General features: G+C 47.3%; 1 protein-coding gene across 2 annotated transcripts in view; it reads left to right on the top strand.

Moving 5' to 3' along the window:
* Positions 1-23756, top strand: part of SMYD1 (SET and MYND domain containing 1) — a 35884-nt gene extending 12128 nt beyond the window's left edge. Inside the window, exons 2-10 of one of the 2 annotated variants that reach the window (XM_065891111.1) lie at positions 2330-2506; positions 5044-5257; positions 7770-7900; positions 10274-10312; positions 12980-13169; positions 18674-18766; positions 20787-20950; positions 22100-22268; positions 23506-23756. In XM_065891111.1, the coding sequence (XP_065747183.1) occupies positions 2330-2506; positions 5044-5257; positions 7770-7900; positions 10274-10312; positions 12980-13169; positions 18674-18766; positions 20787-20950; positions 22100-22268; positions 23506-23664 (1336 nt within the window). In that variant the 3' untranslated portion in view covers positions 23665-23756. The remainder of the gene's footprint in view (positions 1-2329; positions 2507-5043; positions 5258-7769; positions 7901-10273; positions 10313-12979; positions 13170-18673; positions 18767-20786; positions 20951-22099; positions 22269-23505) is intronic. The other variant, XM_065891112.1, reaches the window with a different exon arrangement.
* Positions 23757-24439: the final 683 nt, after the last annotated feature.

The raw sequence follows: 24439 nt of genomic DNA, 5'->3' as shown, positions 1-24439 counted from the left end.
ACTTCCCTGGTGGTGCAGGGGTTAAGAGTCGACCTGCCAGTGCAGGGGACGTGGGTTCGATCCCCGGTCCGGGAAGATCCCACATGCGGCAGAGCAACTAAGCCCGTGCGCCACAACTACTGAGCCTGTGCTCTAGAGCCCATGAGCCACAACTACTGAGCTCGCGTGCTTAGAGCCCATGCTCCACAACAAGAGACACCACCGCAGCGAGAAGCCCACACACGGCAACAGAGTAGCCCCCGCTCGCCGCAACAAGAGAAAGCCTGGGTGCAGCAACGAAGATCCAACGCAGCCAAAAATAAATAAAAAATTTTAAAAAGGTAATAGTCATTTGTCTAAATGATATCAAGATCTAAGTGTTGCTATTCTCATTTTCACATAAGGAAACGAAGGCTCAGAGAGGTTAGGGTACTTGCTTGAGGTCACACAGTCAGTAGATACTGGAATCAGGGGCTGAACTCAACTCTGACCTACTCCAGGTCTGACTTTCTGTAATACCCATCCCACCACCAAGAAAAAGAGATGGAGACCAGAAAGACAAGCTTTTTTTTTTTTTTTAAACTTCCCTTTCCTGCCTACCTGATACTTCCATACATACTGCCCCCCTCCCGCCCCCCAAGAAAGGGTAGAATTTAGGTTATCTCTCATATCTACATTCATGCTTAAATACTGAAGCTGCAGCATCAGTATCACCTGGGAGCTTGTTAGAAATGCAGAATCTCAGGCCCCACCTCAGACCTGCTGCATTAGAACCACATGATCTCTGATGACGTGCACGCACACTAAAGTTTGAGGAACCCCTCTCTGCATCAGACCCACCCTCTTCCTTCTTCCTAGTTCCAGCCTCGTGGCTAAGCCTTAATGGTAGGTGGGGTGATGGAGAGAAAGGTCAGCCTCATCTCAAGGAGATCTAAATTAGGAGATAGCTCATAATACTTCCTGGATTTCACCAGCTTTTAAAAATTGACTCTAAGTCCTAAAAAAATTGTGGAATGAGATTTAAACAGGTGTGTGAGCCTGTAGAAAATAATTTGGTGGTTAACATTTGGAACCCACTATGTGTTCACTAGGAGAAAAATCATTTCAGATTGATCACGTTTTCTTTCCATGAAGAGGAATTAAACGTTTGTTATAGCAAAGTGATTGTAAAGACTCTCATGAGACAATATGAAGGTGAAATATTATTGAACCGATAGTTGCATTGAGTCAAGGCCTGATAAGGGATTATATGCATGACTGTAAAGGTCTCTCCATCACCCAGACTGGGGTGAAATCTATACTGTAGCATCTTGGGGCTCTGTCCCCAGCCTTCTCCTGGTCAAAGTAGCAGTAGCGGCATAGTTATGATGCGCTGAGGATTCTGTGCAGCTGTAAATATGCCAGGGTAATTCTACTCTTCCTCTCTCGTTGGGAAAGCTTAAGGGAATGTAAGGGAGAGAGGAAGACATTATCATGGGAATAACCTTACATCTACTGTAAGTTATAAATAAGCACTAACCTTTCATGCCCTTGAGTACTTTATGACTAGTAACGAATTACTAACATCACACCTCACAGCAGATGGGGGCACAGCAGTTTGTGGAGTTGGCCGCCCATCACTTCCACTCTCTCTCTGAGTCAGGAGAATACATCAGATAACATCTGTGACATCAGTAACCTCGTCAATCTTTACTCCTGCAAAACACGCCGAGCTATGACATACATCATAACGTGTAGACTTCATTTTGTGTAAAACATGTCATGTCTCATGTCCCATCATATCGTAAGTGGTTACGATGTTTTTATTCTTTGGGGAAGGGGACATTCCATTTCAACAATGAGAAGAATATGTCGCACAGTATGCCCTCTCTCGGGCCACGGTGCCAATGACAAGTGACTTTTGGCAAGAGGATTGGGAGGAATTTCCAGCCACTCCCTTGGCTTGGGAGACTTCCTTGGTTCCTCCGTTGTGATCCAGGAATACCCTGTGGCCCCCCTATTATAGTAGGTGCTCATGTTGCATGGTGATCCCAAGTTCAAGTGTTCATCCAGCAACTTGTGGTATTCCCGGTGGCTAACACATGAAGGTTGTAACTCTACGACCTCTTGCTGAATTAAATCGAAGGGCTCATATGAAGAGCACAGTAAAGTTCCCTACATTGGTTTCACTGAAAAATATCTGCCAGAAGCATAGCTACAGCTAGAGGGGATCTTTGGAAACCCAAGCCCCTCATTTTGAAAAATGAGAATCTGAAGCTTAGAAAGACAAGGACAGCCAGTACCCGAACCCCAGTCCCCCAAAAGCCAGTGTGGTGTCCCCCAATCACAGGTTTTCTCCCTCCATTTCCAGCCTTGTGAATGTTGTGTGCCACACTTGCTTCAAGAGGCAGGAGAAGCTCCACCGCTGCGGGCAGTGCAAGTTTGCCCATTACTGTGACCGCACCTGCCAGAAGGATGCTTGGCTGAACCACAAGAACGAGTGTTCGGCCATCAAGAGACATGGGAAGGTGCCCAATGAGAACATCAGGTCAGAGCTGGGCCCCGGGGTGGAGACTGGGATTCCCAAATGTCAGGCGGGGGATGGCGGCAGGGACAGCATGCCCAGGTCCAAGCAAGCTGGGATGAGTGCAAATCAGGAAACAGTCTCAAAGAGACAGAATATGGTCAATTCTTCCGTGCTCTCCCTTGGTCTGGGAAGCCCATCTATGAGGGGATCTCCACTGGTGGAGCTGGTTGCAGACTTGTCCCGTGCGGCTCCCCAGCGTTTAATTTTTTATTTTATTTTATTTGTTTATTTATTTTTGGCCGTGTTGGGTCTTTGTTGCTATGTGCGGGCTTTCTCTAGTTGTGGCGAGCGGGGGCTACTCTTGGCTGCGGTGCGCGGGCTTCTCATTGCAGTGGCTTCTCTCATTGCAGAGAACAGGCTCTAGGCTCACGGGCTTCAGTAGTTGTGGCTCATGGACTCAGAAGTTGTGGCTCACGGGCTCTAGAGCGCAGGCTCAGTAGTTGTGGCGCACGGGCCTAGTTGCTCCGCGGCATGTGGGATCTTCCCAGACCAGGGCTCGAACCCGTGTCCCCTGCATTGGCAGGCAGATTCTTAACCACTGCACCACCAGGGAAGCCCCCCAACGTTTACTTTTTAAAAATTGATCTGCCTGTGTCAAAAAATTAATGAGTGGCAGAGAGTCACCAAAGTGTCCCTTGGTCACAGGCTTTATCTTGTGGGCATGGGCTGCCTAACGGTTAACAAGTGGGCCTTCTCTGTCCTCAGAGTGAAGTAAGGCCCTCTGTCTCATACTCAAAGTTCTGTACTTTCTATGCTATATAGCACGGGGAGATCAGCTTTGTGACGACCTAGAGGGGTGGAATGGGGAGGGTGGGAGAGAAGCCCAAAAGGGAGGGGATATAGGTATACATATAGCTGATTCACTTTGTTGTACAGCAGAAACTAGCACAACATTGTAAAGCAATTATAATCTAACAAAGATGTAAAAAAAAACAAAAACAAAAAACCTCCCCAAAAAACAAAAAATAAAGTTCTGTGCTTTCTAGGGCCCTCCCTCTTGTCCCACGTTAACCCCCGCTTCTCCTCCAGAGCCCTTTGCTCCTTCCAGACCAGGCCTTCCTTGCCCCTGCTCCCTGCATATGCACGTTTGGGGCTGCCTCAGGGCCTTTGCTTATACTGTTTCCCCTCTTAGATTGTCTTCTCTGCCTTCTCTCTATCTAATCATTAAGAATGTGAATAAGTTCACACATGATGTTGACATCCACTACCTCACTTTGTCTCCTAAACACCTCTGTGTTGGAGGAGGTCATTGAGAGGACACGACTTCCGGTTGACCTGCAAGCTGGACCCAGGTCTTCATCCCCTCCCCTGTCCTTGGAATGTGCTCGCTTGCCTTCCCCGCCTCCCAGAAGCTGCCCAAGAATGTAGCATTGAGATTGTAATGTGGTGTTGAAATCATCTGGGAGGAATGACTGAACCCAGTGAAGGCCTCTTCCTAAACTCTAAAATTCGGCTGGCAGGGGACAAGATCTTTTTTTTTTTTAATTTATTTTTTTTGTGGTACGCGGGCCTCTCACTGTTGTGGCCTCTCCTGTTGCGGAGCACAGGCTCCGGACGCGCAGGCTCAGTGGCCATGGTTCACGGGCCCTGCCGCTCCGCGGCACGTGGGATCTTCCCGGACCGGGGCACGAACCTGCGTCCCCTGCATCGTCAGGCGGACTCTCAACCACTGCGCCACCAGGGAAGCACCCAAGATCTTTTTATCTGTGGCCACCCAAGACAAGCCTCCTAAGTAAGTCCCCTGCTGATTCAAACTGCCACCCACCAATCTGGAGTGGTCAGCCTCTCTTCCTGCCCTCTGTGGATGGGGGCCAGTTTGTGAACCAACACTCTGCGGGTTAGCACGGCAGGGGATACATATTATCCTCACTTTACTTGCCACTGGAGAGGTTCAGGGAGGTCAAGTGACTTGCCCAGGGTCACACAGTAAGAAGTGGAGTCGTCAGACTCCTTCTCCAGTGCTCATCTTAGCAGCACAGTCAGGAGAGACCCAGGCTGCCACACCTCACTGTGTCCCCAGGCCCCTTCCATGATTGCCCAGACCCACGTGATCTGGCTTCTGCCCACCTCTCCACCTTTATGTGATTTCCTCTCCTTGCTCCCTAGCTCCAGCACCTTGCTGTTTCTAATCGTGCCAAGCTCTTTCCCTGTTCCTTTGTACTCGCTGCTCTTTCCCCATCTGCACAGGGCAGGCGCTTGTTCACTCCGCTGGCAGCCAGGGGGTGCCTTGTCAAGCCTCCCCACATCACCTTGGTTTCCGCTCCCTATCAGGTCACCCTGTTTGATTTGGGGCATAGCACTTAACAGTAGTTTAGATTATCTTTTCAACTTAGGTCTCCCCCACTCTAAGAAGCTTCATGCTACAAGAAATTCCATTCGTCTAGTTCAAAACGGTGTCTTGGGCCCGACCCTGTGCCGGGCGTGTACTAGACTCTCAGCAAGCGTTTGTCGAACGACTGAGCGCAACGAGGCCTCTCTAACCCCGCCCCTCTGCGCAGGCTGGCGGCGCGCGTCATGTGGCGGGTGGAGAGAGAGGGCGGCGGGCTCACGGAGGGCTGCCTGGTCCCCGTGGACGACCTGCAGAGCCACGTGGAACACTTCGGGGAGGAGGCGCTGAAAGAGCTGCGGGGGGACGTGGACACTTTCCTGCAGTACTGGCCGCCCCAGAGCCAGCAGTTCAGCATGCAGTACATCTCGCGGATCTTCGGCGTGGTAAGATTTCTCCCAAAGTGGCCTTGGGGCTGGGCTGGCGCCTGGGATTGTCCGACGAAGGACCTTCCAGATGCTGCCAGGTCCGTGTGGAAGGGGAGGCCAAGTGAAGTGCTGGACGGGGGAAAGAGACCTCACGTGACGAACTTTTACCCAGTTCTCTTTCTGGTCTTCCTTTACTCTGAGGTCACGCCTGTCGTGGCTGAAGTCAGCACCCCAAGCGTAAACTACTCATTAGCTCTGAGCGGTAGATTTTGATGGTGATTTACCTTCTCGTTCATCTGCACTTCCTATATTTTCTCTTCTCCACATTGAAAACGAAGACCCAGTCACTATCCCTTCCTGCCCACCAGTCACTTTGGAAGTAAGACTCTTCCTTTTCCCACATCTGATGTGCTGATCGTGGGGAACCAGGGAGAGGAGAGTAGGGGCTTTCTGGAGGGCACTGCCTTGAGCAACCTATCCAGACCTCTTGAAGCCATGAGGGTCCGGGAGGACGGGGTGGGAGCCCAGGGGATCAGCAGTCTCAGGCCGTGGGCTATGGGGGCATGTCTCCCATCTGGCAGGCCCGGCCCTTTGTGGGGTGCTGGTGAGTGGGCTGAGGAAGGGGTTATTGTGGTAACAGCGTGATCACACCCAGCATCTCTCACCATATGCCAGTGCTTCTGTAATAGTGAGAGTTCCCCAGAGAAATAGAACCACAAGGATGTACTGTGTGTGTGCATGTATGTGCATATATATATATATACATAGTATATTATACTCTATGCATTATATTATGGATAGCATATATATATTATATATGGAGAGAGAGAGAGAGAGAGGGAAGATTTATTTTAATGAACTGGCTCTTGTGATGGTGGGAGCTGCTGGTAGGCCATCAGGCTGAAGACCCAAAGAAGAATTGCGGTTCAAGTTCAAAGGCAGTCCACTGGCAGGATTCCTTCTTGCTCAGGGGCAGTCAGTCTCTGTTCTATGAAGGCCTTCAACTGATTGTATGAGGCCCATCTCCATTGTGCAGGGTAGTCTGCTTTACTCAAAGTCTACCAATTCAAATGTTTATCTCATCCTAAAAACACCTTCACAGAAACATACAGAATAATGTTCAACCAAATATCTGGTCACCACAGCCCAGCCAAGTTGACAGAAAGATAACCATCATAGCCTTCCAGATATTATTTTGTGCAGTCTTTACAAAACAAGATGAAGTCCGTGGTTTTAACATTCCTATTTTATAGAACAGACAGCCTAGGGCCAGAGAGGTTGCAGGACTGCCAAAGGTCACACAGTGAGCTGGTGTCCAAGGAAGGTCTAGAAGCAGTCTGTCTGATGCCAGAGTTTCTACTCTCACATGTGGAGTTTCTATGCTCCACAGCCTTGGTGTGAATGGGTGTCATAGACTATCCTGAGTATCTCTAGGGTGGTCTGGGGACTACAGCCAAGGATGCTGTAATCACCAAGGTGTAGAGCTGAAAGGACCCATAAAGATCATCTAGTCTAACTTATTCAACCTACAGATGGGAAAATAAGAGCTCAGAGAAGAAAGAAATTTGCCCAAGGTCACACAGCTTATTAGTGGTACTGACGGGCTTAACTTCATGTACTTGCTGAATGACCAATGAGATTGATGGAGAAAGTGACTGTCCTCTAGTATCAATAACAAATAGCTATGTGCTATACAGATCAGTATATATCTATAAATGTATATTGTGTTATAAATATTATGGATAGCATGTATTTATATATATGATTTTTACATTTGGCAGAAACTTGTGTGCAGATATTAATGTATCCTAGGTAATATTTATTCTTATACATTTTTTATACCCTGAGAGCAGACATTTGGAATCTATGTCTATAAAAAATAACTTTTTTTAAGGAAGAAGAAAGAAATCAGGTGCCATATAAGCAGTAACCAATTTGATTTGCCTGCCATTCAGAGATAAATGTTGCACTCATCAGATTTTAAAATTGTGGACAGGGAGTACAAGGTATCCACCAGACACAAAATAATCAAAAACAGATGTTAATTTTATTTTATGAATAGTTATAGGAGTTGAGAGTAGTCAAAGGTAGCAGAGGAGACACACACACACAAAGCAGAGAAGGGCACAGAGAGAGAAATCAAGATAGACGCTGGGGAAGACTCGTGAGACCCAGATACAGGAAAAAGGAGAAACTTCTCAGAACCAAATTTCCATCTTGGGCATTTTTATTTTTATTTTTTTATTTTATTTTATTTTTTGACTGTGCCACACAGCTTGTGGGACCTTAATTGCCCGACCAGGGATTGAACCTGGGGCCCCGGCAGTGAGAGCACCGAGTCCTAACCACTGGACCACCAGGGAATTCCCACTTGGGGCCTTTTTAGAATACAGCTACCCAAAACTTTCCAGACTCTCTAAGCATTTCCAGGATGAGACCAGGTTTTCTATTTTTTAAAAAACTTTCAACAGCTGGAGGGTGTTCTGTGCCAAGTCTATGTTAGCTGACTCTCATCTTTTCCCCTGGGTAGATTAACTGCAATGGTTTCACGCTCAGTGACCAGAGAGGCCTGCAGGCAGTGGGTGTGGGCATCTTCCCCAACCTGGGCCTGGTGAACCATGACTGTTGGCCCAACTGCACGGTCATATTTAACAACGGCAAGTGAGTATGTCTTCAACTTGGGTTGGTATGTTGGGGATGGGGAGACCTTATGGTATTGTCTCTACCCTTGATTTAAACCAAAAGGAACCTGTTGAACCTGAGCTAGCATGGATTCCAAATGGACAGAAAATAGAAATTTTATTCTAGAATAATTGTGAATAGGAGAAACATAATGAGGAAGATGGCAAAGAATTCCACATGAGTAATTTTGGAGTCTCTGTATGTTTCTTGAGGTTGCCTAGATATGTTAGATAAACCTCTAACTACTACATAATTTAGAGCTTGAAGCCTGAGATTTTCTATCTAGAGGTCATTGGAGAACATCATCAACTGAGAAGGCGCTTGGCAGGAACAGTCAAGTTCCCAGCAGAAATCAGAAGGCACACGCAGGGGTTACCCTAAGAGAAGTTAGTAAAAGGACAATTGACAGAAGTGTGGGTAGAGTCGAAGAAACTGACAAAGAATGGTGAAATGTCCAGAGTCTAGTGACAGAATGAAACCATTACCAGCTTTTGACCTGGAGGGGCAATGGAGGAAGTACTGTTCTCGCAGCTGGTGAGAGCTGTAGCCATGGGAGGGGGCCCTTTCTCCCTGCCCACCCCCGCCACTCCAACAGCTTGGCTGTACCTGTAGAGAAACCAGCCACTGCTAGAACCGTGGTGAGGCAGAGGGAGAGCCGAGAGACTAAATACCCCAACCTCTTTCTCCTCCCATCTTCTGATCTCCTCCCATGGGCCAAACCCCAACCAGAAGCCAGAGGGCCAAGGAACCTGGGTGATGAAGCCCTCAGAGGTCAGCCCTGCCCCCCTGGAAGGCACAGGTCAGGGGACAGAAGGGCAGAGAATGGAATTTGGGGTGGGTCGCAAATGGAGGAGAGTCAGCAAACAGGATGAGCCCCTCCTTGTCCATGGCTTAGGCTGGGGGGCTTTGGGGGAATGAGGCCTAAACAATATTTCTTTTGCTCTTAGAGACGAGCTCTTATGACAGGTGCCAGTTGACTCTAAGCCATCAACAGTGAGCAGGCTTCCCCCAAAGATAATGGTTTCTGGTTCTCAGCCAAGAGTCAAGCTTAAGTTCCAATAGAGCAAGGGCTCTGATTTCCCTTTTCCTTCCTATTTCTGGAAGCAAGGGCGTGCATGCCAGTAGCCCTTGAGAAAGTCACTCAAGATAGGACAGTTCATTTTGCACCCAGATGATTATCTTTCCCCAGCATTTGTATTTCCCTTTGTAAGCCTCTTGGGGTCACCGGCCTGGACCTCATGGAATCCTCCCCAGAGGAGCTGGTGTCTGGAGTTACCCTGGTTGGCAGAGAAGATCAGATTCACATGTGGGGCTGGTCTTTCTGGACACCACTCCCCTAAGTGGTGGTGACCCAGAGCTCTTCTTGTCACCACATGTAGCAGCCACAAGAACCTGGGGGCCCTTTCTTCAGATCATCACCAGTGCCCGCTCTGGCTTCCCTGCATCCACTAATTTCGAGCAGCCACATTGTACCTGAGCTTCTTGGATGTTGTGCAAGAGGTGACTGCAGTCACTGTCTAGCTGCCTGCCATAGTGGAAAGAACACTGGACGCGGTGTTAGGAGCCCAATTCTAACCCCAGTAATTTCTGCATACTTCCTGGGTGATGGGTCTCCAGACAGAGTTCAAACTGTTCCCAAAATAGACATTCAAAGAGGCCACCCTTATTTGTCCAAGACGCTTGTTAGTGGGATAATAATAGCCTCCCATGTGTTTTCTTAGCACTCTACTTTTATTTTATTTTTTTGGAAAAGAATGCCTGAAGGAAGGTTTATTTCAGTAGAAGAGAAAGCTGAGCCAGGGTTTGAATCATCCAAAGATCGCTTGATGCCAGTTCTTGGTGGGCACACAGCTGGGGACTCTAAGTTGAATCCCTTATTGGTGTACCACTCAGAAAACCCCAAGGCTCTGAAGGGGTACTCCAAGCCCAATTTGCCCACGATTTGGCGCTCAAACAGGACTGGGCAACCTGGAGCATCTTTCATGAATGGTTCACATACTTTTTGTGCCCTGCCATTGAAAAATACTGTAGCATTTCTACTTTTAAATGCATTGTCTCGTGACGGTCTCATTACCAGGTTACAGATGAGAATACTGAGGCCCAGGGAAGTGAAGCAACTTGGCCAGGGCTGAATCCCTTTGAACCCAGAACTTCTCATTCCAAATCCAGTGCACTTTCCACTATAGCAGGCTGCCTCTTGTTAAGGGAGCCCAGCTAGGAGGGGCTGGGATAGAGATGGTTGTGATGACCAAAGCTTTGATGGCATAACCTGGAGTGCTGTGCGTCCTTGCTAGCCATACGGGATAAGCCAATGGTAATGATTTCCATTTGGGTGTCTGTTTTGTTTTTCAGTCATGAGGCAGTGAAATCCATGTTTCACACCCAGATGAGGTGGGTCAGTCTTTGGAAACATCCCTGCTGCTCTGACCCATCTCCCTCACTTGCCTGGTTTGCTGGGGCTGCCCCTTCACGAGACTCCTTGGCTGTCTGTCCGTAATGTCCTTCTGCTCCCCAGAATCTCATCTTTGCTGGATGCTGCGTGTTTAATGCATTTATATTAATCATTTTTTTCCTCACCCACCCACTACCTGCTGTGCCTATGCTTCCCTCCCTTACTCCTCATTTCTCTCTCTCCTCCAACCTCAAAGCGTGAAGGTCTTTTCCAGTCCACATCATCTTAGCAAAAACCCACACTCTCCCTTTAAACCCTGCTTATCGTGAAATGAGCACTGTTGATATTACTGACCTACTAAAGGACTCTGTGTTTGTTTTTTTTTGCGGTACGCGGGCCTCTCACTGTTGCGGCCTCTCCCGTTGCGGAGCACAGGCTCCGGACGCGCAGGCTCAGCGGCCATGGCTCACGGGCCCAGCTGCTCCGCGGCATGTGGGATCTTCCCGGATCGGGACACGAACCCGTGTCCCCTGCATCGGCAGGCAGACTCTCAACCACTGCGCCACCAGGGAAGCCCAAGGACTCTGTGTTTGTTTGTAACCTCTAACTTCTCACTCAGACTGGTTCTGAAAATGGTACCCATAACTGTGATGTTTTTGATAAATGTTTATTCATGGTATTCTCTTTATTGCTTCTGGCCAACTATGAATTAGTGGTTTAGGTTAGATTTTACTTCGGACTTTTCTTAATGACAACTCCACAGCCCCAGTGGGCCTTTTTCTCAAGGTGGGCTTGAAAGTACTTGAAATGATCTTTGGATTAACAACAAAATGCTGTGTGGAAGTTTGGGCTTTGGGAGGGCAGGGGTAGGAGTGGTCGGTGCATCTGAGTCTGTGTTGATGTGCGTTGCGAGGGACTTTGGACAATTCACATCATCTCCTGGGTGTTTGGCTCTACATTTGTAGAGCAAAGGTCAAGATGAGAGCGTGTCTAGGGACCTTCCTAACTCTAAGTCTCTGTGGCCCTGGACTCTGCTCCTGACCTCTCTACAAGAAATACTTAAGTTGCCTACTTGTGGCTCAATTGGCTGAACTGTAGAACTACAGAGCATTAGAGGTGGAAGAGGTCTGGGATCCAAAACAGAATAGTGGTCACTATTCCTCCCCAGATTCCCAGCGCCAGGTTAGGTAAAATGGGGCATATAAATGTGCATTTCTTATACCTAAGTGACTTTACATTAATTTGGTTTTGAAAACTCTCTAATATTATTGAAATAATTTGAGATACTCTGAGACCTTGTGAGAACTGGATTAACCTTGGTGCGAAGCAAAGCTACTGGCCACTGATTCGCTCTTGAACGAGGCCATGTCAATATAGTGAGCTGCCTCTGTGAAAGGGCTAGTGGGAGCAGAATTGCTTACTTAGCCTATATTATCACATATATTGGGCAAGGCGGCGTACCCCACTTTGAGAGAAGGTTCTTTAACCTTAAGTGGTCACCTCAGGGGCCTGGACATGCAAGTCACCGCTATTCCTTGCTTGGCTGTCACCTCCGAGCACGTGGAAGGGGCTCCCTCTGACTGGGACCTTTCTCTGGTGCTGGAATCTTCTCCTGCCTTTCACGTGGCATCTGAATCAGCCTCTCTGGGAGGTAAAGGAAATGACCATGGACTTCTCTGTAGATGCTTTCCCAGCCCTCTGCATCCTGCCCCTCACTCTCTGGGTGATGGGTTCCCTCTGGGCAGGGAGGCCCCCTGATGTTGGGGGGATACAGGAGCATAGCTTAGGATCCAGCTTGCCGGGCTCACCACTCTCTCTGTAGTTTCTGGCCTCCTGGGTGGAAGATGCATGGCTGAGAGGCCCACAGGCTGGTCTCAGCTAGTTTGACTTAGCTGGGTGTCAGTTGTGCAGTGGGATTTTGTCTTCAGTACATTCTGTATCTGTCACATGATGAGGTGCGTAGTGCTGTAGGTAACTGGAGGGTCAGGTCTAGGCTGGAAGGGGGTTGCAATGTCATCTGCTCTCGCTAACCACCTTCAACCCCAAAGCCATGTCCCCCAATAAGCACAAAAGTGAACAATGCAGTGGGCTAATAAAGAGCTAGCCTTTATTTGCCTCAGAGATCCCCAGGCATAGTCTCCTCACATAAATTAAGTCTGAGCCATTGCACCAAAGGTTAAGGTAAGAGGGGGCTTATAATTAGACACAGAACGGGCCAAGCTTCTGGGTAACTGAATTTGTGTGTTTCTGAGAGAAGCAGTCTCCAAACTAACCAGAAATGACTATCAAGGCTTCTCTTGTTTGGAGTTTTTGCCTTATTATTTCTCCATTCCTTTGTTACAGACAATCAGTAGCTAAATGCACTGGGAGACCTGCAGGTGTGGAAGCTTTGTATGCTTTTATGATGGAGCCCAGACCTTTGCTGGGAGTCTATTTGAGCTGATTCCAGAGCAGTTAGCTGAATGGAGCAGATTTGATTGTGGTAATGAGTAGTAGAACTCTCCAGAAAACTGTCCTTTACACCACACTTCCCCCTTTGTGGGGGGGAATGGAGTTTTCTCAGTGTTAGTGGAGGTCGTTGTCTTTGAGACTCAACTTCTTGACACCTTGAAGAGCATACATCCCACCCCGGATTTGATGGACTCTTCTCCTTTACCCTGCTCCAGAATTGAACTCCGGGCCCTGGGCAAGATCTCAGAAGGAGAGGAGCTGACCGTGTCCTATATTGACTTCCTTAACGTCAGCGAAGAACGCAAGAAGCAGCTGAAGAAGCAGTACTACTTTGACTGCACGTGTGAGCACTGCCAGAAAGGGCTGAAGGACGACCTCTTCCTGGGTGTGAAAGACGACCCGAAGGTACAGGCAGCCCCACCACCGGGGTGCTTCTGGGCATCTTCCCCAGGAGCCAGGCGAGGGCAGATTCCACAGCTAACCAAGGCGCCACTGCCCTGGTGGACAGAGTGGGTGGTGGACAGAGCACGCAGGTGGGTCCCAGCTAGCGTCCTGGTACCACTGCTTGCCAGGTGTTTGAGTTTGGGGAAGTTACGCTGTTTTCTCATTTGTAAAATAGGAATGATGGCACCTACTACAGGGGTTGTTATGAGGATTAAGCAAGATGATATATGTAAAAGGAGTGGCATAGAGAGTAGACAGTAAATTTAAGTTCCTCTTCTTGCCCCTTTACAGGTTAAGTGATGCTGAGAATTCCATATAGAGAGACCAGATGGGCAAAGAGATTTGTTGTCGGGTTATCACAAAGATATTCCTAGTCCCATGGAAATGGGCAATGGGGAGATCGGGCAATGTTCACATCGCTTAATATGCTTAATTCCTGAGTAACTGTTGCCTAATTGACGGTGGGACTACTGAGCACTGGAAGTCTTACCAAGGGGGATGTCCCCCAGCGCCCCCTTCACAATAGGCAGGCCTTCATAGAGGCTCCTGAAGAAGACCTCAAGACCTCAGATAATCAACTATACTTCAATAAAAAAAAAAGAGAGAGAGAGAGAGACTTAGGAACGAAGGCACCTGGTCCAGGAATGCAAATATGCGAAGAGCATGACCTGCCGGGGGATTATCCCTTGGCTGCATCTCCCTTCACAGACTGCGGTGCTCTGGCCCTGCACCAAATCCCCTGTGGGGAGGGCAGCTTTCCCCCCACCCATGAGGCCTGCCAGGGAGAGCCTTTGGAATTGCCTATGGTCAGGTCTGAAAAATCACACGTAGGCTTTTAACCGGGAGCCATTCTCCTCGGGGAGGCTAACCCAGCACTTCTATATAATTCACAGTTCACCAGAGCATTTAAGATACAAATATACTTCTGAATTAACTTCTGCATCCTAAGTGTGGGCAGAAACTTGTCTCTGGTTAGAGCAAAGGCTACAAGCAAAACTGACTTCTAGGTTCAGATGGAGGGACCCCTCTCAATGACTTCATTACCCAGTGGTGTCAGTGCTACTGTCCAGATATGCTTGATTCACCTCTCTTTCATTTTCGGGCTATTCAAGGCTTCTTTTGCCACTAACTTATTTTTACTCTCAATATATAATATTTTTTACCCTTTGGCCAAGCAGTTCTAAGGATTTACCCTGCAGATATACTTGCGTATGTGCACAGGAATATATGTGTAAAGAGATAGTACATTATGGCATTGTTGGGAACCACAAAATATTGGAAAAAAGCTAAATAACCACCAATAGGGAAATATTTAAGTTAAGAAAATAAACTAATGAGGTAGATCTTTGTGTACAGACATGGAATGAGCTCTCTTTCTTTTTTTTTATTTATTATTTTTAAAAATTGAAGTATAGCTGATTTACAGTGTTGTGTTAGTTTCTGGTATACAGCAAAGTGATTCAGTTATACATACATATATATATTCTTCTTCATATTCTTCTCCATGATGATTTATTACAGGATTTTGAATATAGTTCCCTGTGCTATACAGTAGGACCTTGTTGTTTATCATTCTACATGTAATAATTTGCATCTGCTAGTCTCAAACTCCCAATACTTCCCTCCCCCATCCCCCTCCCCCTTGGCAACCACAAGTCTCTATGTCTGTGAGTCTGTTTCTGTTTGATAGATAAGTTCATTTGTGTCACATTTTAGATTCCACATATAAGTGGTATCACATGGTATTTGTTTTTCTCTTTCTGACTTACTTCACTCTGTATGACAGACTCTAGCTCCATCCACTTAACTACAAAAAACTCAGCCTTCCCTCCTGGTGCCTGGCCCTGAGTATTTTTTTCATAACTTGCTTCCACCACTACCTAATTTTTCAAAGAGGCCAGACCCTCTTTTCTCCCTTCAGAAATTAAGTGAAACAACTGTGTAGTCATTTCTCTAAATTTTTCAATGTTTACCTGGGAACTCTAATAGTTAGATAGGTGATGTGTGGCTGTCAGCTCCTGTCCCTTCACTTTGGATACGCTTACCAGCTGGTGACTGTATGCCCACGTCTTTCAGTCTGAATTAGCAGAGCTGACATCTCTCTTGATATAAAAACATCGATGATTTCTGCTTGAACCGACCTTGATTCAAAGCGAAAACTGTCTATTATTTTTATATCACATTGGGTTTCTCTGTTAAAATAAAGAAATAACTCAAAATAAAAATGACTCAACCAAGACAAGTAAGCAGAAAAAAAAATTGAGTATAACTTTTTAAAAGCAAGTGCATCTGAAGGCATAATAAAAAGCCATTATATTGTAGTGGGAAGAATACTGGAGAATTAGGAGGCCTGTGTTCTAGTTCTGGCTGTGACCCTGAATGTCTGAGCTTGGGCATGTCTCTTCCTTGTGGGTCTCAGTTTCCTCATCTGTAAAGTGGAGCATTGGACTAACTTAGTAACAGTTCCTTCAAGCTTTTCTATCTACGATGTCATCACGGTTGCTTTTCTTTCTTTATTTAAATAATGCTTTATCCCATCCTGACAAGCTCCTTTCTATACACCAGCCTTTGTGACTCATCTTCAAACCTTAAATTGGCATCAAAATTGTTTCTGACTCCTATGTATATATTATAAATAACTAAATAAATATAATGAAAACATACACATATAGACCTGGATAAAAATAAAAACGAAATCTTTTAAAAATGAGAACATAACACCAATTTCCCCGATTGTAGCTTTGGACCCTCCTTGTTTAGGCTGTTTGGTTCTGTCTCTCTCTCTCCAGCCTTCAGCTATGGTTTTCACAATAGGAATGTTCCAGTTTCTCAAGGTTGGGGAGCTAATGTCCCTCTTTCCTTCCCCTCCTCCTCTTTTGATTCCTCCTCTGGCTTCTACCCCTTCTCCTCCGGTTCCTTTCTCTTCCTCCCTGTTTTCTATTAATTGTGGTGTGTTCCTCGAGAGGGGAGCCTCTCTCTGTGGGCTTCCTTACATCCTATCTGCAGATCAGGTTTTCCTGCCTTTACTCCAAAAAGGGAGCCAAGTGGAATAGCCCATTTCCCTTCTCAGAATATCTTTATCCCAGGTTGCGTGTGTCAGTTAACAACCTTTCAGTCAGGTTGTTTTGAGAACCTTGGCAGTTGCCTCCTTGAAAAAATTTAATTCCCTTCAAGAGCTTAAAGTAACACTCTTCCTTACAACATCAAACCGAGCAAGGCTTTTATTAACACCTAACAGCTTGGTATTCCCTGAATTATACCCTACAAGATATTGATTACCCCAGAAGATTCACTAAGAATTTTGAGTTTTAAAGACAACGGAACGTACAGTGGGTTGGAGACTAGTGTGATTTTATGAGCCAACACTTGGGCAACAAACTATAGGTGAAACTAAAGATGTACGTTTGATGGATGGGTGACACATCTCCGAACCACCAGTCACAGAACTCTACACAACCAGGCAAGATATGGACTCCTCTCACTAATGTGCTTGATTCAGACGGGCTAAGGAAAGCAGACGCACGCTGAAATGACTGGTCTTGGGACCAAGGCATGGTCTGCTAACCAGCAGAGTGCTGAGTAGCCCTCGGGTGGGAAGCCAACGTTCGGGTCGTCAGGCAGGAAGGCAGCCAGAAGCCAGGAATCTCAGCCAAATCAAAGGTCAAGGTGAAAGTCAAGTCAGGAGTGAGACCTGCCGGAAGAACTCAGAGCATTGATGGATGCATTAAATGCTGGAGTCAGGCTGTGAGACAAATACAGAAACAAATACAGAAGAATTGCAGGGAGGCCCAGATGCAGAAAGATATGGAAATGAAGGTAGTCAGAATCTTAGGGATAATGAAGAACTCTGCAGAAGCCAAAGTAGGTGAGGTGGGGAGAAGCATAAATATAATCCCACTTCCTTAAGTGATCTCGACCCTGAAGCAAGCTGTCCTGGGTTCGGGTTCTCCTATTACAAGATGGACACTGTAGAACTGGCTCAAGACAGCTGGGAGCCTGAGGGAAGACCCTTGATCTCCATGTATTAGGGGGCTGTATTTTTAAGGGAACAGATGCCCATTCTCCTGTAACTTTTTGGTAGTTTAGTGACGATGACCTCACAAAATAATGTGAGCAGCAGATATAAACACAGCTGTTGATCCCGATTCTTTGTGGTGAAAAAATTGGACGACCAGAGAACTGATTAAATTATTCTAGTTTTGTACAGTGGAAAACTCTAGTTACTAAAAAGGCAGTATAGGTATTTTTATATTTATATGGGAAAATATCCACAATCTACTGAGTGAAAAAAAAAGCAGGCAATAGACAGAAATATGTTATTATTCCAGTTAGAAAAAGATTGATGCTATTGACATATACACACTCATGCATGTGTGTACATGCAGGACTGCAATTCAGCCAGAACACACTGATACAGTCATACAGACATACTCTTTGTTGATGTGTCTGTGCCTTTGATAGGTCGGTGCCTTTCCTGTACCAGTTGTTACATAGTTTAAATATTTTTCCTCTGTATACTCATTGGAAAATACTCCTCAACGTGCTGTGTCCATCTTCGTGTGGGTTCTGGGGATTTCTACTGTTTTCTCCATACTTTTTTATAATGCTTTAATTTTTTACAGTTTGCGTATGTTAATTTTACAGTCAGAATAAATAATGAAGGTATTTTTATTTTGGAAAAAAGTTATATTAGATTTGCCTAAGCAAAAAAAAAAATCTTTTTTTTTCAGAAAAGAACTTCTCTTTCTTTAGTTTTTTTTTGCTGTTGAGTTTTTTGTTTTTTGTTTTTGCCACGTGGTACGCGGGATCTTAGTTCCCTGACCAGGGATCGAACCTGTGCCCCCTGCAGTGGAAACGAGGAGTCTTAACCACTGAACCGCCAGGGAAGTCCCCCCAGAAAAGAGCTTCTGATATGGATGAACATAGCAAGCAAACTTTTCCTTTGGTCTTTGAGAAATTTGTCACTTTTTCTTCAAAATTATCGTGCCTTCATGGGAACTGGCTTCTTAATTATGGTACCTCAAATATCAAAACCTCATTTTTTTTTTTTTTACAAGATCACTAGACTGCTTAGGCAAACATAGGGAGCCTGGTAGGTCTAGATTTCACAGCTGACAAGTTCTCTCATGGATATCCTTTTGGTCTAGACAAGGAAATAGGGACTGGATGCAGAGACACTTGGAAGGGTTGACAGCCCATAGCCACAGGGCCCTCTTTAATGAGCTCCAATGGCAAACTGGAGTATGATATTTTTTGGTCAAGTCCCCGGCCTCTGTCCTCAACCACTGGACCACCAGGGAAGTCCTGAGCTATAGGGACCTTGAGTGGCATTTACAGAACTGAAGCATTCAATGAAGAAGGCATTAATCTTGTACTACAGTGAATGTCGAAGGTGGCAGCTGTTCAAAGATGCAGTGGGTTGCCTCACAAAGGGGTCTCCAACTGAATGTCCCTCCCTTTCCCAGCCCTCTCAGGAGGTGGTGAAGGAGATGATACAGTTCTCCAAGGATACGCTGGAAAAAATTGACAAGGCTCGCTCTGAGGGTTTGTACCACGAGGTAAGAATTCATTTTTTTTTTTTTTTGCGGTACGCGGGCCTCTCACTGTTGTGGCCTCTCCCGTTGCGGAGCACAGGCTCCGGACGCGCAGGCTCAGCGGCCATGGCTCACGGGCCCAGCCGCTCCGCGACATGTGGGATCTTCCCGGACCGGGACACGAACCCGTGTCCCCTGCATCGGCAACTCACTGAAACTGGGTTTGAGGAGAGCACAGGCAGCCTGACAAATGTCCTGGGGCTGGAGCTGTCTGTGATATCGGGGATGGAGGAATGGAAATGGCAGTGGGTGTCTTGCTTTCTCGTGTCCTGGCTACAGTTTCCAGATCTACTAACTGTGCATTCAACCCTGGCTCTAGAAACACCAGGCGTTCTCAACTGGCTGTATACAAGGATCATTGAAAAAATCCTGTTGCTCAGGACAATTCCTCCAGAATCTCTAGGAGTGGGACCCAGACATCAAGATTTGTAAAGCTCCCGAGTGATTTCAACAGGCACCTAGAGTTGAGAGCCACGGCCAACACTGACCTGCAGAGCCCGTGCCTGCACTGAATTCACAAAGGCAGCTTGTTGGAAGTACAGATTCCCGTGTCTCACCCCCTAAGGTTTGATTCGTCTAGTCTGCAACAGAACACAGGGACCACGAATCAGTATTTTTTCCCCCAAGCTCTTTAGACAATTTGGTAGCTAGGTTCAGATGGCACTAGCGCATGGCAAGGTGGGAGATTAATTTCTGTTCGTTTCTATCTGCTTTTCTCTGATCTTCATTCGCCTCCTCACTCATTCTTTGCCCACTTTTGAGCCCTTACTGGGGTGACCCACACACGACATGCTCCTTGCCTCCCGGGAGTTCTGTCAGGTTGCGGGGAGAGAGTCCCATGAACAAAGTCTATGGCAGAGGCTCGCGGTAGGAGCTGGAGCTCCGGATTCCATCCCTCTGTCGTCTTCTTCGTTCGTCCTCTTCTCTGCTCAAGCTTGGTAGGGTTGGGTGTAGGGCTGGACACTGCTCAGGGGCTTACAAGGATTGTCTTCAGGATGGATTGTTTGCCAGCTCACAGTTTGCCACGCCCCTACCCAGCTGCCTCATGGGCCTCTGGGAGAGTCTCAGAGAAAACTGGTTTCCGCGCATTTGAAGTGGAAAGAGTTGTGTGACATTTCTCCCGTGAGAGTGGCAAGGGAAGGAGGGGAGAACTGTGAACCACTAAAATCTAGAGACCATCTGACTCTGTAGGGTGTAACTGAAGATACGTCTACACATGAATCAGTTGGAAAAGCCTGACTATAAAGCCGCTTGCGGTCGGGCCCACCTTCTTCCTCACCAGGACCCATGTGGCCTCCTCCTGATGGGTCGCCTGGCCTCTCTCTCTGCCAATCCCTCCCGTACACTTCGAGCAGGGCATGACTGTCCAACCTCACTGTGCGTAAGGGCCACCCAGGGGCAGATGTGAAGGATGCCAGGGTCCCTCCCCCGGGTATTCAGTTTCAATTGGTCTGGGATAGGACTCAGACGTCGGGATTTATAAAAGCTCTCCAGATGACTCCAAAGCACAGCCAGGATGCAGAATCATGGGAATGATGGTTAAGATAAAGCTCCACTGCTTGCTTTGAATACTTGCTCCATTGCTCACTTTCTGTGTAACTTTGGCAAAGCACTTGCCGCTCTGTGCTTCCGTTTCCTCGTCTGGGAGAATGGGAATATTAGTTGTGCCTATCTCATCGCGTTGTTGTGAGAAGGAGTACATATATATGTATGAACATGGCTTTCATAGCTCCCTACTGACTTCTATGATAACTCCTCATTCTGCCATGTCAGCTGTGTCTCCCACTGTTACCCTTGCCATCCCTACATCTTAGCCAAACAGGGCCATTTTGCTATTCGGATCACAGACTGGTGCTTTCCCTTCTCTGCCGGTAGTTTCCTCAAGCTTCGAAGAGTGAGTGTCCCATGCCATCGTGGTGCTGCCATGTGTGAGTCAAGCATGTGCTCTGGTGCAGGGATAACAGACAGAGCCTGTGTCTCCTAGGTTGTGAAATTATGCCGGGAGTGCCTACAGAAGCAGGAGCCAGTGTTGGCCGACACCAACATCTACACACTGCGGATGCTGAGCACCGTTTCCGAGGTCCTCTCCTACCTGCAGGCCTTTGAGGAGGCCTCACACTACGCCAGGAGGATGGTGGATGGCTATATGTAGGTGACGGTCCTGGGTCTCGGGTAGTCTCCTGGAAATGTGTCTATTCCAGGGATGGCAAAGAGATGGCATGCATGTCGCTACCTCTCCCTCCTGCGCCCACAGCAGGCTTCAGTAATTGGTAACTGTCCTCTTTATAACTGAGTCTTTGTATCGTGGTGTTCTGAGCAATAATGTCCTCGTAATCAGATTTGATACCTAAGATGAAATCTATTTGTCATCCTTGGTCTTCCCCAAATCCTCCAGCTTGTCTATCCTTTGGAGGCATCTTCTGCTTGTGGTTTCCTTAAGGCTAAATCTGGCTTGATGTTAAGTGCTTAGAAAAGTTTTTCCCCCCGCTAACAATCAACAGAGGCAATCTTGTCAGCTTTAGATTTTATTTAAAAAAAAAAAAAAGAGGGACTTCCCTGGTGGTCCAGTGGTTGAGACTCCTCGCCTCCACTGCAGGGGGCGTGGGTTCCATCCCTGGTTTGGGAACTAAGATCCCACATGCTGCACAGCAAGGTGCAAAAAAAAAAAAAAAAAAGAGGTGTCAGCCATTCTTGCTTATAAATTGTAAAAGGCAACTCCTTTGCCTTCCCTCTGCTAATGTCCTCTCTTGCCTTATGTGCCCACATTGGCATGTGAATTTGTATTTCTGGCCAAATGAATATGTTGGCATGAGAAAGTTGCATTTTTTTGAGTGGATGTTACTCATAAACAAAATCTGGGAAACCTGTACACCATGCGAAAGGAAGTCCTGTTAAGAGAGTGCCAAGGAGGTGAAGATACAACTCTGTCCCGAGAAGGACATTCAAACTATTTTTTTCCCCCTGAACCTGAACCTCCTAGCCCGTTCAAAGGAGGGCTGAAGGCTCCCGGCTCCTTGTACTCAAGTTCCAAGTACAATCCTGACCCCGTTTCCCCATTAGGACCTGGCTCAGTAGCCTAGGTCGGAGTCTCAGCTCTTACAGCCTCACCGCCTGGGGTGTTTGGCATCTCAGTGCATCTCTGAGTTCCTTAGTCTCCCTTGATGGTTGATGCCTCACAGCGCTGGTGGGAGAGTATATGGACTTCATCAGTGAGGTCACTTTATAAGTTGTCAGATGTTGTGCAGATAAAAGGTAGGTTGGGAATATGTGTTATCATTACTTGCTCTGCCCCTGCAGGAAGCTGTATCACCCCAACAATGCCCAGCTGGGCATGGCCATCATGCGGGCAGGGCTGACCAACTGGCATGCTGGCAACATTGAGGTGGGGCACAGCATGATCTGCAAAGCCTACGCCATTCTCCTGGTGACACACGGACCCTCCCACCCCATCACCAAGGACTTAGAGGCAAGTGGCTTCTTGGGGCAAGTCTGGGCTCTCTGAAGATGAAAGCTGAGTGCTAGACTCTGCTTTTGGAAAGACCCTAGATTGCCTGCTAGACCAGAAGGGAATTCAGAAACGCTTAGACCGCTCCCCTTGTTTTACATCTGAGCAAACTGAGGCCCAGAGAAGGGGAGTAACCTGTCCTTGGTCACAAAGCGAGTGGATGGCAAAATCGAGGCTTGAGCGCTGGGAGGCTCCAAGCCTGGACTGAGAAAACCTGATGGTGTGCATGTGTGTGTAGCACGTACGTTAGAAAACGTGCCACGTGGAGTAGAGTCAGGGAGCACAGGCTCTGGGACCAGACTGCTGGGATCCAATTCCAGTTTGACCACTTTCCAGCTCTGTGGCTACAAATATTGAGTGTGTGGGCCTCAGTCTTCTCGTCAGAAAAATGGAGAAAAAAGGGTTAAGGTTGTGGCAAAGGTTCAATGAATTGATGTGTGAAAAGCACTCAGAGCAGTGTCTGGTGAGTGGCACGCTCTTCATAGCTGCTGGCTGGCTTTGTGCTTCGAGGGCTGATTTGTTTGAAAGTGATGGGGTTCAAAGGACTGTCCTCAGGCAGTGGTACAGGGAAATAGGACAGACTTCGGTGTCATAGAATGTATGTCAGTACATTAAGCTTGTCAAATACAAGTGTTTTTCATTGTATTCACTGCTCTAACCTCAGCCCCTCAACGAAGCCTGGCCCTTGATAAATATTTCTTGAATTACCATATGGGAGAATGAGGGTTTTTCTATGTGTCACATGCTGTAATCTTGCCGGCCGTTGTAAAGTACAAGGGAATCTCACCCATTTCGTGTATGAGGAAACTGAGGGCTGAAGGGATTAAGTCACTTGCCTGATGTCCCACAGTGTTGATGGGACTTAAGTTCAGGAACCAGGGTTCAAATCCAGGTCCCCACCTAGCAGTTCCTAAGAACAAACATTCTCTACTGAGAGCATTCCCTCAAGCTACTCTCTCAGGGGTCTGACTCCCTCTTCCTAACAAATGGAGTCCACTGCCAGGACGTTAGACTCGCAGTGTATGAGTGTGTGTGTGTGTGTGTGTGTGTGTGTCCTCTGAGGAGGTACAGTTGAATCTCAGTGGCTGGGAGCCACTTACCCCATAGTCTGTCATTTCCAAAAGGGCCAACGTAGGTCAGAAACCAACACATCCTGGGGGTTTGTCATCACTGTTTTCGGTGTATCCGTGTCCCACAGGCCATGCGGGTGCAGACGGAGATGGAGCTGCGCATGTTCCGACAGAACGAGTTCATGTACCACAAGATGCGCGAGGCCGCCCTGAACAACCAGCCCATGCAGGTCATGGCTGAACCCAGCAATGAGCCGACGCCGGCTTTGTTCCACAAGAAACAATGAGGACCTGCCTGGTGGGAGAGGGCTGCCGTGGCTGGGGAACTGGGGAGACATTCTGGAGGTGGTGGGTTTCTGGGGAGACCCTTGATGAGGAAATCAGCGTAACGCTCAGCCTTGTTGCCGCGGGAATGTCCTACTCTTTTTTCCCAGTGTCATTTCGGTTCATTTCAACTCAGTTCAATTCAATTTAACCCTATCCCAGACCAGTCCAACTCCTCCTACAAATATTTATTGGGATAAATATTTATAGGGGTAAAGAAGCTCCAAATGTAGCCGGAGAGGCAAAATGTAAACAATTAAAGCACAGTGTGATAATAAATGCAATGGTAAACTCTATGGAGAGAGGGGGTACAGTGGAGGGCATGTGTCTGGTGTGTGTGTGTGTGTGTGTGTAGTGGTGAGGGTGTCATGGAGGAGATGACATCTGAGCTAAGGGTGGCAGGTACCTGGAGTCTCAGGTGGCCGCTCACCTATCTGTGCAGGTGTCTCTGGAATATTCAGGATTTGCTGACTGGGATGGGTGATGTTCAGTTTCCTCAGGCGAGTGTGGAGTTATGAAGAAGAGACTGTCTTTGGGCCTTTCAGGTCCTACTCAGAGAACTGAAACTTCTTCAGAAGGGCACGTATGCAGAAGGAGGGCTTTGCCCAAACCACTTGAGGCCTCGGTTTAAAGTCTGGGTTCCCAGCATTATTCTGAAACTACTTCTAGAACACAGAGAGGGAGTGTTTCCTTTCCACACTCTCCCTGCCAAGCCTTGTGATTCCCATGACGTGGGGC

The sequence above is a fragment of the Phocoena phocoena genome, chromosome 14 (assembly GCF_963924675.1).
Source record: "Phocoena phocoena chromosome 14, mPhoPho1.1, whole genome shotgun sequence".
NCBI classification, from domain to species: domain Eukaryota; kingdom Metazoa; phylum Chordata; class Mammalia; order Artiodactyla; family Phocoenidae; genus Phocoena; species Phocoena phocoena.
The sequence above is the reverse complement of the archived record's forward strand: the minus strand, read 5'-3'. Positions and strand labels throughout refer to the sequence as shown.